This window comes from Saimiri boliviensis, chromosome 1 (genome assembly GCF_048565385.1).
Source record: "Saimiri boliviensis isolate mSaiBol1 chromosome 1, mSaiBol1.pri, whole genome shotgun sequence".
NCBI lineage: Eukaryota > Metazoa > Chordata > Mammalia > Primates > Cebidae > Saimiri > Saimiri boliviensis.
Window position 1 is genome coordinate 247,961,463 of NC_133449.1, and position 18,016 is coordinate 247,979,478.

At 35.8% G+C, this 18,016-nt stretch overlaps 1 protein-coding gene across 4 annotated transcripts in view; it reads left to right on the top strand.

Moving 5' to 3' along the window:
- PDE4D (phosphodiesterase 4D) overlaps nt 1-18,016 on the top strand; it is a 1,196,841-nt gene that overhangs the window by 576,823 nt on the left and 602,002 nt on the right. Inside the window, exon 1 of one of the 4 annotated variants that reach the window (XM_074392838.1) lies at nt 5,044-11,883. The exons of the other annotated variants lie outside the window; for them this stretch is intronic. Within the exon in view, the coding sequence (XP_074248939.1) occupies nt 11,837-11,883 (47 nt within the window). The 5' untranslated portion in view covers nt 5,044-11,836. Of the gene's footprint in view, nt 1-5,043; nt 11,884-18,016 lie in introns of those variants that run through there. 4 annotated transcript variants of the gene reach the window in all.

Sequence of the window (18,016 nt, forward strand, 5' to 3'; positions counted from 1 at the left end):
TGTCTTCCTTGTCTATTTCTTTTTTTTCTTTTTGAATTTCCCATGTTGAACTTGCATGGTGTTTTTCAATGCAATAGTTTAATTTTTAATGTTTAATATATATGTGTCTGTATAAATATCTATGTAATATACATGTTATGAATATACTTACACAAATATATATATGTAAATAACATCATATTTGCTTTTATACCTAACTCTGTTAACTGTCAATTATATGTAATTATATATGTGCCTATGTTGGAAGTGGTGGATGGCACCTTTGGATTTTAAATGGCATTTTACCTGCAGCCTCTTAAGCAGCCTCTTTCAACTTCCTATTAAGATGACTGAAAACACGACAAAAAAATTTACAATTTTGAAAAAGTACTGACAGAATATTAAAGCAGCATTAAATTCCATTGACAATATATCTGGTAGGCAAAACATCCTATTCCATTCTAAAAGTAGGTAAAAATAATTTCTTAGTTTTACCTGGACCATACAATACATCTAATATGTCCTACTACCATAGTAGTATATGCAATGATATACTACTTAAGATTTTTTAAAGAAATATGCCAGCAGACCCAAAGGTGGAACATCTGGCCGAATACTCTCTTAAGACTATCTAAAACAGTAAAAATTTATCACAAGAGTTTTAAAGAGAATAATAACCTTTGTAAGCCCCATCTGATTGAACTGCCTTCCCCAATAAACCTGAGAGTAGAGAGGTTTGAGTATTTCCATGGTAATTTCTTTACCATGTGCTATCTGGCAAATAAAAGAGTTCTTTCTCCTGGAGTACTCTTTACCAAATTCAGAGGCCAATTAAATATTCCTACAACATAAAAATCAATGGTAAATCCACTATTCCTGGAGGGGAAAAAGACTGGAAGGAAATATACTGACTTGCTTTTTGGTGGTGGAATTATGGATAACTTGATTCTTTCTTGTGTGTCTCTTTCTTTTCTTTTTTTTTTTTTTTTTGCATTTCCCATGTTGAACTTACATGGTTTCCTAAATGGAATAATGATTCATTTTAAAAAAGAAACTTTAAATGATATTGCATCTATTTAAAAGGAAGCTATGTGATAAGGTTCAGAAATAATCTATCTATGTGATAGATTGTCAGAATGTGTGTTAAACATTCTTGAGAAAATTACATGTCTTTGTTTCAAGCAGTTGTAAACTAAAGAAAATGGAATCTATTGACATTACTAATAGCAATTTTAACATCCATAAATTTGAAATTGTAAAAATTTTACGTATTCTGGGTATAAAATAGTAATGCTTGCCATGTAACTTTGTAAAAAAAATAACTTTATTTTTTAGAGCAATTTTAGGTTTATAACAAAATTCACATTAAGGTACGTAGATATTCCATTTACTCCAACCCCTACACATGCATAGCCACCTCTTTATCAATATCCCTCCTCCAAAGTGATACATTGTTTACAATTAAAGCTACAATGGCACATTATTACCACTAAAGCCTATAATTTACATTAGAATGTACATTTAGTGTTGTACATTCTATGGGTTTGCACAAATTTATGTTGACTTAAACCTACCATTATTGTGTCATACAGATAATTCCACTATCTGCCATGTCTGGTTCTGATGCCTCTTCTGTCTCTTTAAACTGTGTTCTTTGCCTTTATGAATTGTAATTTTTTCTTCATAGCTGGGCATATACTGGATAAAAAGAACTGTAAATAGGCCTTAAGTAATGTGGGTGGGCCAGGCACAGTGGCTCTTGCCTATAATCTCAGCACTTGGGAGGTAGAGGCAGGAGGATCACCTAAGGTCAGGAGCTGGAGACCAGCCTGGCCAACATGGTGAAACCCCATATCTACTGAAAACACAAAAATTAGCAGGGCATGGTGATGCATACCTGTAATCCTAGCTACTGTGGAGGCTGAGGCAGGTGAATCACTTGAACAGGAGGTGGAGGTTGCAGTGAGCTGAAATTATGCCATTGCACTCCAGCCTGGGCTACAAGAGCAAAACTCTATCTCAAAAAAAAAACAAAAAAAAAAAAAAGAAAGAAAGAAAAAGAAAAAGTAATAAGTAATGTGGGTGGTGGTAAGGTGGGGGCAGAGGGAAGGCCTGTTATCATCCTATGATTAGGTCTCAGTCTTTTGGTGAGCCTGTGCCTCTGGACTGTGAATCTCCTAAGTGTTTTTCAGTTTTTTAGTTTTTGTTTTTGTTTTTTTTCTTATCCCATAGGTGGGAGAGGATGGCTAAAGTGGGCTGGAATTGAGTACTTTCTTTCGCCTACATGGTAGGCTAGAGTGGGCTGGAGTTGGGCATTTTTCTTTCCCCAGGTCAGCGAGGCTCTGATATAACAAAACAAAATGAAACAATCCCAGCAGGTTAGGCTCTGATTAACTAGTTTCTCCTGAGGGCAGACTTTCTCAGGAAGAACCAAGCTTCAGCATATTAAAAAAAATGTTTACTTTTTCCCTTCTCTTGCTGGAAGCATGAGAGAATTTTTCTCCAATATTTACTATGAAAACCTGTTAGAGCTCCCGGAGGTAAAACACACAAAGTTGTGGGGACCTCCCTGTTATTGGGTTTCCTTGGAGTTTTTCAGTTCTCAGACTTGTCTGCACCCAGACTGTAACAATTTGTCAATGACAGTTCAGGTTTTTCTACCCCAGCACTGGTTCTCTTGGTTCTCTTGGAGGTTTCCACTCCGTATGCTGTGATTCTCCATATCTACTGTCGGTCTCACCTGTTTTTCAGGTAGCAGTTTGCCCTGTGACCTCACTTCTCTTATGGATCTAAAACGAGTGGATTTTTCAGTTTGTTCAGGGTCAGCTTTTTTGTTGTTAGGGCAGATTGGCAACTTCCAAGCTCCTTATGTGAGGAACTGGAAACTAGATGATGTTACCTTTTTACTGGAAGAATGAGTGACAGAACTTCATTAAGGGTTTACTTAAATTATCAATCGGTATCAATCAATTGACCAATGAAAGAAAATCTATTTTGGATACATCTAATCAGGATAAATGAAAGAAGACCTGTGCACTCTTATGACATTTCTCTTGTGGGGTGTGTGTGTGTGTGTATGTATGTGTTTGAGGGAGAATTTCACTCTTGTTGCTCAGGCTGGAGTGCAATGGTTTCATCTCTGGTCTCTGCAACCTCTGTCTCCTTGGTTCAAGCAATTCTCCTGCCTAACCTTCCCAAGTAGCTGGAATTAGAAGTATGCACCACCACACCCAGCTAATTTTGTATTTTTGGTAGAAACGAGGTTTGTCATGTTGGCGAGGCTGGTCTCAAACTCCTGACCTCAGTGATCCACCTGTCTCGGCCTCCCAAAGTGCTGGGATTACAGGCATGAGCCACCATGCCTGGCCAACATTTCTCTTGGTGTTACTCAAAATGACTTCATTCTTGGCCTGACCCATTCATTCTTGATATGGTTGATCCAGCAACTATTATCTTCATTAAAGGAGACTGGAGGTCAGGCTGAAATCTACAGTTTTGCAAATACCCATACATTTGAAGTGAAGTGAAATAAACATATTGTAAGATCAGGATATTTGATCTGATGTTTCATCTAGCGAGCAGACGTAAGTTTAACAGTGATAGTTCTATCTCTGAATGAATACTGCTTAGAGCACCAGCTCCAGTGTTCATCTGGACATGGAAAAAAAATAAATCAGTTATTAATTTATATTTTTTAGACTTGGTATTAGTTTAGTTAATAACATTAGTAGAATATCTGAATTCTTCAAGATATATTTGAATTTAATCAGCTTTGAGTTTAGAATTTAAATTTTTCAAGTGTCTATCTGCTGAATATTAGAAACTTGGATTTGATATTCTAATATTTAGATGTTAACTATGAATGATTCTTCTGTAATAAATACTAAATATATTTTTTCTTTATTGCTGTTTGAATTATGAAAATAACACATTAATATATTCACATTTAAAAAATTAATCTATTTAGAAATATGTAAAATAAGGGTGGAAATCCTTTTTTAATGCTTCCACTTCTACTTTATCTTAAGGGTAATCAGTTTTTCAGTATTTTGGTGTATATCCTTCTGGTTCTTTACCTCTGCATTGGCATAAATTTGTATGTTAGCACAGACATATATTTAAATTGATAAATTTATACTCAACATTATTTTATAAATCAGAGGATTGTTTTTCCTTTTTAACTAGCATTATTTCAAATATTTTCCCAAGTCATTTATAGGAATCTATAATATGAGAAAGGGAAAGAGAGAGAGATAAAGGGAGTATGTGTATATGTGTGTATAAGCATATATATATATATATATATATATATATATATATATATATATATGTAAGATTCCATATATACATATATGGGATCTTTCTCTGTTGCCCAGGCTGGAGTGCAGTGGTGTGATCTTGGCTTACTGAATCCTTGACTTCTTGGGTTTAAGTAATCCTCCCACCTTGGCTTCCTGAGTAGCTAGATCTACAGCTGTGTGCCACCACGTCTAATTTTTCAATTTTTTGTAGAGATGGGGTCTTGCTATGTTGCATAGGCTGGTCTGAAACTCTTGGCCTTAAGCAGTCCTCCTGCTTTGGCCTCCCAAAGTGTTGGGATTACAGGCATGAGCTACCATGTCCAGCTGAGAATACAAGTAGGTTTTGAATACAGTGTTTTTGGTATCATAAATATAGAGAGAGGAAGACACTGTTCTGTTCCTGAGGGATTGGGTTTCTGTCAAGGTGCGATAGGGGATTTGTTTTTTGATGTCTAAATATATAGGAGTTTTAATGAAGTTGTGCTTTATTTTATTACATGAAAAAAATATAGGATCTTTATTGTTTGATGTCTAAATATATAGGAGTTTTAATGAAGTTGTGCTTTATTTTATTACATGAAATAAAATATACTTAAATATCACAACATGGTATCTAAGTATATAGGCATTTTAATGAAATTGTGTTTTATTTTATTACATGAAAAATATTTTTACACCTTTGCATTTTCTAAACAAATATGATACAAAGCCTTTAGAAAAGCTTAAGATATAAATGAAATGTCATTCCATTTCAGAAGGTAGTTTTGACATTACATTATTTGTAGTCTTTCTTTTTTTTCCATTTTGATTCAAGTAAATTGTAAAACAAATGATCTGTATTTTATTATATTTTACTAAGCAAATTTTAAAAGTCTATGAAAACCACATTTAAAGAACTCCCTTTTTATTAAAAAGTATTTTTCTATAATTAAAAATTTTGAAATTATAATAAGTTAAAATTATAATAATCTAAGAGTTTTTATCACTTCCATGCTACAGATAAAGAAATTGTGTCTCAAACAGGTTTCACAAGGTGGTCAAAACTAAACGAAAAGTAAAAGGCAGAACCTGAAAGTAAGGGCTCATATATTAGGACTCCAAGACAGTATGCCCATTTGACTTTTTCATCTTTAAACTTGCTGTGAACATTTTTCCACATTTGATTTTTAAATATGAATATTGCATGCCTTATTTATATTTTAGTATTAGGCATTCTAAGTCTGCAACTTATAAAAATATGTTAAAAGTGGAATTTAGCAAGCATTCTAAATATTCCAGTTATGAAATGTATTGTATTTCATAATATGAGATATTTTTCTGTAAAAGCATTTATTTATAATTTCAGATTAGAAGATTTAAGCTTGGGCAATATGATCCAAAATAACTTGTCATATTAGTTGAATCATGAACAAAGTTCCAACAAAACATTTGTTGGTTTTAGGTGATGAAACTGATGTTTAATGCATTTATTTTTTCTTTTTCAATTGGGTAGTGTACCCTTGGTTATAAGAATATGCAGAAATTGAATGTAGTAGCTACTAGCAACTTGCTGAAACATGGTGCAGTTCCCTGACTCTCAGCAATTGAAACCATGGCTTCATGGAAGACTTCTCTTATTTAAGTTTTAAATGTGCAGAACAGCATGCCTTCAGACTTTACTAGAACTTGCCAGAAGTGGAAAGTCATGACTGTCAGCATGTTATTAGTTAACATTTACTGAGTGCCAACAATGTTTTTGGTGGCATAAATATAGAGAGGAAGACACTGTTCTGTTCCTGGGGGATTGGGTTTCTGTCAAGGTGGGATAGAGGATTTGGTCTTGAATGTTCTTTTCTTGCTAGGAGGTGGAGATGAGGGCACAGTCACCTCTGGTCTCATTCTAATGGCACTGTCATCTCTTTATTGATGACATATGCAATAAAAAGAAAATGTATAATTACACATACATGAAAAGCACATGTAAATTTCATTTTTTGTTAGTAAAAAAGAATAGGGGTAATTTTAGGCAAGAAGTCACATCCTGCAAGATATTTAGGTGACTGTAGCTTCTATATCTTTGGGTATAACATATTCATACTAGTATTAATAGTATATAGAATGTGCTAAGAAAAGTACGTAGAGGGTTTTTTCATGTGTAAATATATTCATATGAACCCAGCATGTAGAATAGAGGAACCAAATGTTTTGTTTTTGACATCTAAGGGACAAAAGTAATCCAGCCTCTTGAAAGAATTGGGACTTTCCAAAAATATCTGAACTAATTATTGGTATTCATGTAAGATAAATAAGTCATCTTTTAGATCTTTATTGTTTAATGTCTGAATATATAGACGTTTTAATTTTATTTCATCAAAGGTTAAGAGGCACACATTGATATTAGCTATTGATTATACCAAAATTCAATGGTGACAAAATGATATATACCTTAACATTTGACATTAAAGTTAATTTCTGAAAGTGAAACTCAGGGGAAATCAGCAAAGTAACTCATCACACCGTCTGATAAGTACAAGTGACTAAGGAGTTTAAGAAATACCCAATCTCGGAAACCAGGGTGTGACTTTATTATGTTATGCATATACTAGCGTAAAGTTTAATTTAATCATTCTGTTAGGGTCATTGTGAAGGAAATTTATAAGGCATTTGAAGAGGATGAAATATTGAAACTGATAATACAAAGATAAGAATTTGCCTAAAAAGTGTTAATTCTGTATTTCTACTGTTATGTTTTTGTAAATTTTTTAAAAAGCCAGACTTTTTTTTTTTCTATCAAATCAAACTTCGAGATAAAACTAGTAAAAGCAGAAGAGCTCTTGTTGAAACAGCACACAGTACCTGGCTCCCTAGCCCTAGCGCTAAGTACCTTGCCCCTCAGCTGGCCTTATGCAACTTTGAAAAACCACAAGGTTCCCCGGAACTTAGTTTGAAAATCTTCACTCTTGGGAGCATAACCTTATAATCATGACAGAAAAAGACTTTATTGGAAAAGGACATGGGACACTAGCTAGTTAGTGCTTCTTCCCCTGATTCTGCATGCACTAAGCAATCTCTCAATGAAAATGTTGATTTACAGTAATGTGGTTTGCTCTGAGTTTGTAGTTTACAAATTAATTGTTTTTTTTTTCCTTAAATCAGGCTCATATAAGGGTAGTTAATATAAGTTTACTTACTCTTGTGCTTGCTGTGGGATTAAAATTTTAAAAACCACAAAACCAAACAACAAACCAGCCTTTGCTGTAGCAGAACTGAGGTTATGTCATAGCTGTAGGGACTTAACTGAGGTCATGCCATTTATGGTGCCCTGCTAATAATTAGTATGCCTGTATCCATAAAAATAATGAGGCTGGGCTTAACCATAAAAATAATCTTTTATGGTTATTCCTGATATTTCTTTTTAATTTTTTTAGAGACAGTCTATGTTTCCCGGCCTGGTCTTGAACTGGGCTCAAGTTATCCTCCTGCTTCAGCCTTCCAAATAGCTAGGACTACAGGCATGAGCTACCACAACTGGCTTTCTGGTATTTCTTAGAAGATTCATGAAAGGATGATTATCTTTTAGTATGACAGAATAGATTAGTATTACCCTAGCTCATCAACATTTTTTCATTTTGACAAGTTGTTTTTAAATTACATACCTATTAGTTCTGCCTCACTGTTGTTTCTTGAAGGTCATACATTTAGAAAGTATTATATTTGTAAAGTATCAGCTTATAAATTAGTGAACTCATAACTGTTAAGACACTGTTTCTAATATAAATGGAATAAAATGCTAGGAATGAGTTATTGCTATTTTCTAAGCCATCCTATTCTTTTATATATGTTCCCTTAAGTCTGCAAAAATATTCAATTTTAGATTGTTTAATAATGTGTAGTCTTGATTCTCTGAACTGTGAAATACGTTACATTTTTTTCTTTGCTGTCTTTCAAGCCGAAATTTGGCTTTTCTGTTATTTATCATACTTTCTCAGTTGTTTCCTTTTGTTCTAATTTCTCAGACTTTATTCTAGACAGTTACATGTGTAAAAATAAAAATAAAAATCCTAGAAAAGTTCACTTTAAAAATATTCAGCTAAAATTTCCTCTTAATTTTAGTATATTTAGTAATCTAATGACTAAATCATTCGTATTTTATTTATAAAATGTTGTGCTTGAATCCTTGCCCACAAATGGAAATGTAGCTAACAAGTATTGAATGTTGAACTGTGTAGTAGTGGAGAAAGATTCAGAGGTATTCTTATCCTGTCACCCACCCATAGGTGACATTTTGACATATGAACAAAGTAGAATAGAATGGACTAAGAAAATAATATCAGATAAATGATGTTCATTACAAGGGAAAATACTGTTTTTACTTAAAAAATCTTTGCCTTTGCTGTTTTCCATGGAGACCTATGCTCTTATATAGTATAAAGACTAAATGTTAGTTTCAAAATAATTAAAGCCCTTCATTATCATCAATAATCATGATCATAGATCACTAACCAGACAGAGTCAAATAATTTGAATTCTCTTCCAGATCTACTGCTCTCAGGATGCCTGATAATGGACAAATACTGTCTTTTTGGCATCTCCCAAATGGGTGTAATAAATGTTTTAATCTCCTCAGCATAATTCTGTGATGCTAAACTAATACATATGACAATAATTTTTAAGAAAGTATAAAAACATAACAAGGTGGCATTATGATAATTATAGAGCTGCTAGAATATGGTGGTAATGTGTACAGGCTCTGGAGCCAGACTTCTTTGATTCAGATAGTGACTCACTAGATATTTAACCTCAGACATGCTACTTGACATCTGAGTGCCTCAATAGCCTCATCTGGAGAACAGGGCTAGTAACAGTGCTTAAACTCATAGTGTTGTTGTGTGTATTAAATGAGGTAATACTGTAAAACTCTTAGAATGGGACCTGGGGCATTGTAAATGTTTCTAGCTCTTAAATAAAAATATTTAAATATCTAATATAGTACCAAATTTTTAATTACTTGATTCGAAACATTCAATGCTTGTTAAAAGCAATGTAGGCTGATGTTTTCTGGGCCAGATTACAAATGATCTTATGGAAGAGATTTAGTCCCTTTAGCAAAAAGAGGTCATGAGGACACTGCCTAGGCTACAGGAAATCTCAACAAATATTCTCAAGATTCTTTTATGCTGCAGTGGCATCTTTCTGAACTTACAAGTTCAAATTGCTTTTAAAGGAATCACCCAGTTCTTCCTCCTAGGAATACTCCTATTAGGATCATCTTTTGATCAAAATGAAAATTCCCCAAATCATGGCAGTTTTTAAGACTAAATAGTTTTCTTTTTAACAGGTTTTGAATTTATGGGACATGCCCTCCACCCAATCTTGGGTAGTATTTTCTGCAGTGACAGGACCTCACTGGGGAAATCCTAACTGAAGATAATAGCATGTTATATTAAGTGTTGCCAGTATTCCATTTAATATTAAGCAATTGCATAACAGGCTTTTTAAATACCTAAGTTAAAAGTGGTACATTAATATTGAGTATACTTCTACTGGAAAGTCTATTCTCCCACTGAATTCAAACAAATACCATTTAAGTGCCAACCTACTATTACAAGAGTTTACTATTTTATTCTTTCTCCAAAATGGCATCAACAGTGATGGGGTGCTTTTGGGGGGATTATTGAACAGAATTTTTGCAACAAAGGAGCAAGCTTGAGGAAATGCAAAACACCAGTGATAGGGATTGCAATGTTTTATCTCAGCATTCCTCATATCTACACACCCCCTAATCAAACAAGCAGTTTTATGGCATGTGCAATTGAAGTGTAACTGACTTCTGCAGAACTGGCTTCCATAGGATTTCCTGTCCAAAAATCACCATGTGGTCATCTGCAGCTAAATGATTACAAATCATCACGCAAGCAAAGCTTCCCCACCCCAGTATTTTTTTTTAAGGAGTCAAATCCACCAAACCCTATCATTTGCAAATGATCTCTGGACTTCTTTTATTCCTTTTTTTTCCATTTGGTAAGAAGGAAAACAAACAAAAAAATCCTCCCTTCATAATATCTGTTTGTTCAAGGCGTAATTTCCCTGCGAGGTGTTTTACAGACTTCTCGTTGTTTAGCTTTTCTTGCCTGGTAATTACTGACTGAAAGAAATCTGCTCTTCCAGGGCGTGCTATTCCTTTAACCCCTTTTGCTTGCTCTTCCTTGGAGGCTAGCAGGGAGCGCCTGGCTCTGCAATGTCTGGGAACCCACCTAGAGGGCCCCCTTGACGCCAGCACATCCCCTGTCAGGCAGCAGTCTGCAGCTGAGCCAGGCTGCTGCAGAGTTAATGTACAGTACCACGGAGCCTGCAAGTGTCCTGAGCTGATCAGAGCTGGGGCGGCACAGCCCAGGGCAGACAAGGCGGCTACGAGGATTCCAAAGGTTCTGCTGGAAATTCGGTGTTGGGGGACTCCAGCGGGAGCCTGTTGCCATTGTGTTTTAAAAGCATGCAAGGTCTGTATAGCTTGGGCATGAGAATCTTTCAGAAGATATAAGAGCATCAGAATAAATGACACCTATTGGAAAACTGAATTTGGGGTGAAAAACGAGAGATTGAGAGAGAGGAAAAAAAAAAGAAAGACATCGGGGGAAGAAATTCTTAGACAACGTCTGACTTGCAGCTGTGAAATTCATTTTCTTTCTAAGGCAAAATATGAAAAGCTCCCACAAGGTTTTGATAATAACAAATTAAAGGGGATTCTGCAGTGAAAAGATCAAGAGCTTAGTCATTTTGCTTAAAGAGAGCAGGCAGCCTTATTATGGGGTTAGGCAGCAGAAATGAATTTCATCGTGACAGCACCTTCTAAAGTCATGATGGTAGTTAATGGTAATCTTGTCCTGCAAAGCAGAAATTACTCATTGCCTTCCTACTTTTGCAGTTGAACCAGCAATTCTGAAATTTGGGGAAAGAAGCTGGCTTTGGTGATACATGGTTTCTAGCCCCTCTGCCCAGGTCTTTGTCCGACACGTCTCAGACGGTAGCACTGCGTTAAAGTGACCACACATGAATATGTGCCTAAGAAAGAAGAAAAAGCAATATTCATTTCTAAAGGACAGCATGGCAAAGCAACCTGAAGTTTTCCATTTCCCTCCTAACACTTCTTTAACAAGGATATCAAGAAACTGTCTTTTTTTTTTCCCCCCCACATTCCAGAGTCCTTTCTTAAGGATGCATTAATTTACACTCAATGCAGTTAGATTTTACCAGGACAATAGTTGCCACCATTTAGGCATTTAGGATTAGTAGTTGAACTGGTTATTTTAGGGTGTTGACTAACTAGTGGAACCTAAATGGATGGATCCATACCTGCAGTGCTCTGTGATGTTTCTTTTTTCAAATCCTGGAAGGGCTTTCGTTATTGCTATTTGTCTTTATTGGTGGGGGGAGATTTTTTTTTTTTTTTGGAATTCAATACTTGTTGCAATAATTGCCCACCATAGCTGCTCAAACAAGAGAGTTGGAATTCATCTATAAAAATCACTACATGTAACACAGGAGACAAGAAAAATATTAATGACAGAAGATCTGCGAACATGATGCACGTGAATAATTTTCCCTTTAGAAGGCATTCCTGGATATGGTGAGTAATCAATATTCCCTTCAGTTTGTAAAACTCAGAATGGTAAAATTCCATGACAGGTACCAGAGGAGGATTTGTCTTGAACGAGAGTATTGGTATCAAGCGAGAATGAAAAGTAAACTGTGCAAGACCGAATAGTGTCTGAGAAAGTAATGGTTATGCAATAAAATTTACTTTGTTAATTTAAAGCATTCCCAAATAAGAAATCAAGCATAAGGACATGAGAACATTTAAATTGCTAATATTTCATGGAGAAAAAAACAACTTTGAGAATGGCAACAATTTAATAATTTTTTTAAAAGGGAGGATCTGGGTTTGTTTTTTGTTGTTTTGCTATTTTTATTTGAAAATTCCCTGGGGAAGGGTGCACATGAATTTCTGACATCTCATATCAATTTGTCTGAATTTCCAAAAGAAGGTTAAGGGAAACTTAGAATGTTGACTCAATTTTAAAATAATACTAAAATGTGTTAGGGCCTCACAGTTAAGAATATTTTAGCTATTTAAGAAACATTTCTACTAAAATGAACCAGTAGAATTCTGGTGGAATTCTAACATAAGAATCATGAAGTGCTCAGGTTCTCATAGAACTCGCTTAGTGCCTTGACATTTGGTCATGTATTAAGGTTCAATGCAATGTATTAAGGTCTCTGGACATGTGATATCATGTACCATTTCTTGCTGGAGTTTATGACTCGATGTGTATAGAAACTCATTGCTGAGGGTATTATAAGAGCAAAGGTCATTATTTTAAAATTGCTTGTTTTGTCATACATTTAGGGTCAATTAGATTTCAGACTTTCATAGCAGAAACTTTGTGAATGCATAATAAAGGCACATGTTAAGGCTTTGTGTCTGCTAGCCTGGGTTGTTTTGGATACCGCAATGTGTCTGATTTTGAAAGTATATCTTTCAGGTAAATGTTTTGGCTGGACTCTGGGTAAATAATAGGTACCCAAATACAGGTTTCTGAGGGTTTTTCAACTGCTTTTATGACAGTATCTCAAATGAAAGCTCGCTAAGAGCTTAAGTTACCACCAAAATCACCTGCTGGTTTGTTAAAGAGTTTTTGGCTTCCAGCTAAAAAAATCTATTGCAGAGAAGCCTGGGAGACATCCTCTGCTACTCTAGGCAGGTGCTTATTTTCGAACAGGACCAGATCCATCCAGAGTCGATGCTGTGGCGTATCTACCTTCTCTGTTGACCAGAGCTACTATCCCCAGACTCCAGAATGCTTGGGTGACATGCCTGCAAACCTTGGTGGCCCACTTCCAACTGCATCACCAGAGTTTCCTAGTCAGGGGGAGCCTTAGTGCCATGGCTTTGCTTATTCTCTTGGTGAGGGTCAGGCATCAGCAATAAGGTCCTCGTCATTCATACAGACAAATTCACATCAATAGTCTTTAATCCTGAGATTAAAAGATCCTGGAAACAGTTCCTGGCACATAATAGGCATTTGTCCGTTTTTTTTCTTCTGTGCCTTCCGCTTTTCTTTAAAGTAAATTTGATACCTCTTAAGATCTGCTTAGGAGGGGAAATTGCCGTTCTCCTTTCTATCAAGTGTACCTTGCTACAAAGCAACAGTTTTTGTTCTACCTAAGTTCTGTTGTTTGAATCCATTTGTTTATGTTGTAATACGTTGGATGCATGTGCTCTTCGAATGCCTGACATTATAACCTGCTTTTATTTTTGTTGCATTAACCTCCCCTATACTTCTGACTAGAAAGAAATGAGCTATTCAACTCTATAGTTTTGGAAAGAATGCAAATGTGCTTATTCATGCTCCCCTAGATCTGTAACACATATGTTTGAAAGCTATATGGAGAAGTTGAGAGTCCTGGCGGTTTTCTTTTGTGCCTGGAGCTAGGTAGCCCTTCATCTGTTTCACTGCATGCCCTACCAATCTGTTGTTATTGTTGTGACCAAACTGAGCCAATGTACAGTGTGAATGCTCTGTATAACTACTCTTCTTGGGCCCCTCAGAGGGATCATTAATGTGATGTTAGACTCAGAGGAAGAAGGTGGTGGTTTTTTCCAGGTGACCTAATTAATTTTGGTCCTGGTTCTCGACTTTCCCAATTGTTGTTTTCCTCTTATTTACAGCCTCTCCTTCCAATACTGCAGTAAGAGATTCTAGGGGTTTGTTGACAGAAAACCTTATTTCCCTTTGTTCTACTGTAAGATCCCCTATGGGGTGAGATTTCAGGCTCGTGAATTATCCTGCTTAGAATAAAGGGCTTGCCAAATTGCTCTTTTCATTTCCAAAGACTCCCCCTATCCTCATGCTCACATTTATGTCTTTCGTGAAGGGCCAGATCAGAAGTTGGCAACAGACCAATGCCAAGGAATAATAAACATTGTAAAAGAGATATGTGCTTTGGTTTCATGAGCCCTAGCTCATCTCTAGAAAGGCTCTATACCCTTTGGAGAGGTAGGACGTGGCATGTGCTGGTCCTCTTTCTGTCCTGTTTTTCAAGAAGAAAGAATGAGAAAAAGCTGAGACATAGGAGGTCTAGGGTAGTCTTCAAAAGTTTATCACAAGTAGTGATTGAAATAGAAGCCTATGCACAGAGTTCCTGCTTGAACTCTCATCCTAAAGCTGGTATGTTGATTATTGAGCAATAGTCTTAAGAATTCACTGTTTATCAGTTACGAGTTAAAGTTAATAAGTGGGCCTATTACTTGGCTTAACAGAACACTACCCCTTCAGTGCTAAAAGAGTGGTATGAAGAATGTGTCTTTCTTGTTTGAAGTTACATTAGAAATACTTGCTGGAAGATTTTATTGCAAAGGCTTCTTTCCATTATACTTTTCAGCCTTTTTACTGCCAAGCTAAACAAAGATAAGGGTTTGCCTCTTTGGATAGATAAGTACTATATAGCTCTTCTTAGTTTTTATTCTGGCTAGTTGTGAGAATAGGAGGGTAGCCTGGCATTTAGAACAAGTATGGCATGGTTGAAAGAAGGGATAAGCAAGTCAGCTTTCTAGGAATTTGAATTTCATCTAGCAGAAATTAAGCAGACTCTTTAGAAGCAGTATAACCTGGAATCGAATGTCAGGGTCTAACATGAATGACATAACACAGTGTGACTAACATGTACTCAGCTTTTTGCCTTACTGAAACGATATACAACTTTTTATAATCTGATTTGAAAAATACTATAATTTCATGCCAGAAACCTCAAGGCTATGTTCAATGTAATCGAATTTCACAGCTAAACAAAGTAGGAGGGTATTTATGTAAATACCTTTGCAACCTTTTAATGATGGATTCAAATGGCTGAACAGACAGTGGAAGATAGAAGCTAAAGGCCTTGGCTAGGAGAGGCTATGGAACGCTGCCATTGAGGGCCTCTTTGAGGACACCAGAGGAAGATTTGGGATTAGTGATTGTGGAAGGTGATTAATTATTTGCTTATTTGGTACTTAGGGTTTAATTTTAAAAGGCAGGACATCTAAATGTTTTTATCAAACTGTCTTTGGAATGCAAAATGAGGTGATTGTGGCACCTTCACTCAACATGGAGGCATCTTTTTCCTTCTTCCGGGACGACTATTCTTTTCCAGGTATCAGTTTCTATAAGGTTTAGCTTAGAAAGTTATTTGTTTGATTGTTCCTCTATGGACCAAGCATTCAATTCATAAACCAACTCATTTTATTCTGTTTTGATCTAAATCCTTTTTGGAATGAAGCAAGATATAAATCAGTGTATCAATAATATATTCATATATATGTTCATAATTTGCATGTATATATGTTTAAAACTACTAATATAATGAATAAATATTCAGAGAAAGGCAAGATGGCCTGCCTTCTAATGAAAAGATAACCCTTCCTATCTAGCCTCATAGAGTCATCTTTTAGGGTTTTCTGCTCTTCATACATTGAAACTGCAGAAGCTCAATCCAGAGGTGCATTTTCCAGAGTTTGTATTTTGACCAGTATAGCAGATTCACTTATTTTATTAGAATTTTAGTGGCTGGGCGCAATATTGAGTTTGATGACTATGTATACACTGAAGGAAATGACATATCAAGTCTCATGTAAGGTAATGGAGCTTTGCTCTTTTTAGTCAACTTAAAATTATTCCAGTGTCTGCTTGTCTTCCAGTCAAATTGCAGGTAATAGCTGACCTTGCTCCTTTAATATCTCTGCCTCTGGGTTGCAGAACTACCCAGAAATTCTAAAACGTAAATACCAGACTCCTAGCTTAATTCTGAATTCCTGTTAGGGTCAAATACAATTTACTTGTAAACAGTTACGACCAATAAAGTTTAGATGGGGCTCATAATTATACAGACTCATCTTGTTCACAATCCCTAGGGCTCAATAATAAAGTCAACCATTGGCCGGGCGCGGTGGCTCAAGCCTGTAATCCCAGCACTTTGGGAGGCCGAGGCGGGTGGATCACGAGGTCAAGAGATCGAGACCATCCTGGTCAATATGGTGAAACCCCGTCTCTACTAAAAATACAAAAAATTAGCTGGGCATGGTGGCACATGCCTGTAATCCGAGCTACTCAGGAGGCTGAGGCAGGAGAATTGCCTGAACCCAGGAGGCGGAGGTTGCGGTGAGCCGAGATCGCGCCATTGGACTCCAGCCTGGGTAACAAGAGCGAAACTCCGTCTCAGAAAAAAAATAAATAAATTAAAAAATAAAAAATAAAATAAAGTCAACCATTGTTTAAGGCAGGAATTCAGTGTTAGATATAATGTAGCAAAGATTTTCCATCATGTGAGATATCAATCCTATTAAAAATAAAACTTTTCTGTTGGCTATTTTACTGTCTTTTGTTGCCTTCAGCTGTATGTTCCTTAATTTTTTCTAGTAATACCTTGGAATTTAAAAATGAAACTTTAAATCTTTATTTTTTGTTTTAATGTTTTTAAAAAGTAATTTGATTAAGAATGGTATGATAGAGAAGCAAAGTTGTTGTTAGTAATATCGATGTGCTTACAACTTACGGAAATGAAACATATGTAGTCTTTAGTCCTAGCAGCCTTCTGCGATAGTAAAATAGTGTGTGCACTTTAAATTGCTAAGAGTCCATCTTCAATGGACTGAGTGGCATAGGCAGGGAGGTCTTAGAAATCTTACAAAAGGAAGAAAATAAAAAGTTATCCCCTAACATATGAAAATTATTTACTAAGAATTTATGATGTTTTCACTTTTTTTTTTTTTTTTTTTTGAGATGGAGTTTCGCTCTTGTTACCCAGACTGGAGTACAATTGAGTGATTTTGGCTCACCATGACCTCCGCCCTCTGGGTTCAAGCAATGCTTCCACCTCAGCCTCCTGAATAACTGGGACTACAGGCTGTGCCACCATGCCCAGCTAATTTTTGTATTTTTAGTAGAGACACGGTTTCACCATGTTGACCAGAATGATCTCTATCTCTTGACATAGTGATCCACCTGCCGTGGCCTCCCAAAGTGCTGGGATTATAGGTGTGAGCTACTGTGCCTGGCCCTGCTTCTTTAAAATTCTTCACTTTCCACTCCTTTTTGCTTTCTCTTTTTAGTTGACTATTACTGAGTTATTTACATTAATGCTGAGGTATTTGGGTTCAGAGAAAATAGGCAAGTAAAATAAAATGAAAAATAGTTTCAAATTCTGAGATGCAAAGAAGAACCTGAGAAAACTAAACAACCAGTTTTTTTTACTAGCCATAGGTTGGATTTTCCTTTTTTTTTTTAAAAAAAAAAGAAAAAACCCTCATCCTTTTCTCTCCTCTTTCAATCATATCCTACAAATGTTAATGCTCATTAATATTCTGTCTAGCTATAACATCATCCACATTTTTACAATAGCTTTAAAATATCTCTTAGCTGCTGCAACTGCTTATCACGTGATGGATTATTAGATGGCTTTCCAGTTGTTCGAGAAATCCCAGCCTATAAACATACCCAATACAATATATTGCAACTAGGGATTAGGTTGGGTGAAGTTCATACATGTATATCTCTCTATATATGATGTCAAAGATAGATCATGTAGAGTCCATATAATCAGGCTATTGGTTGGAAACGTAAATAGACTAAAAACATAATAAAAAGCATTCTGGGTTTCTAATTCAGCTTCTGGAGTGTTAACATTTTGTGTGACCTTGTGAAAGCTCTTTGAGTTTTTACCAC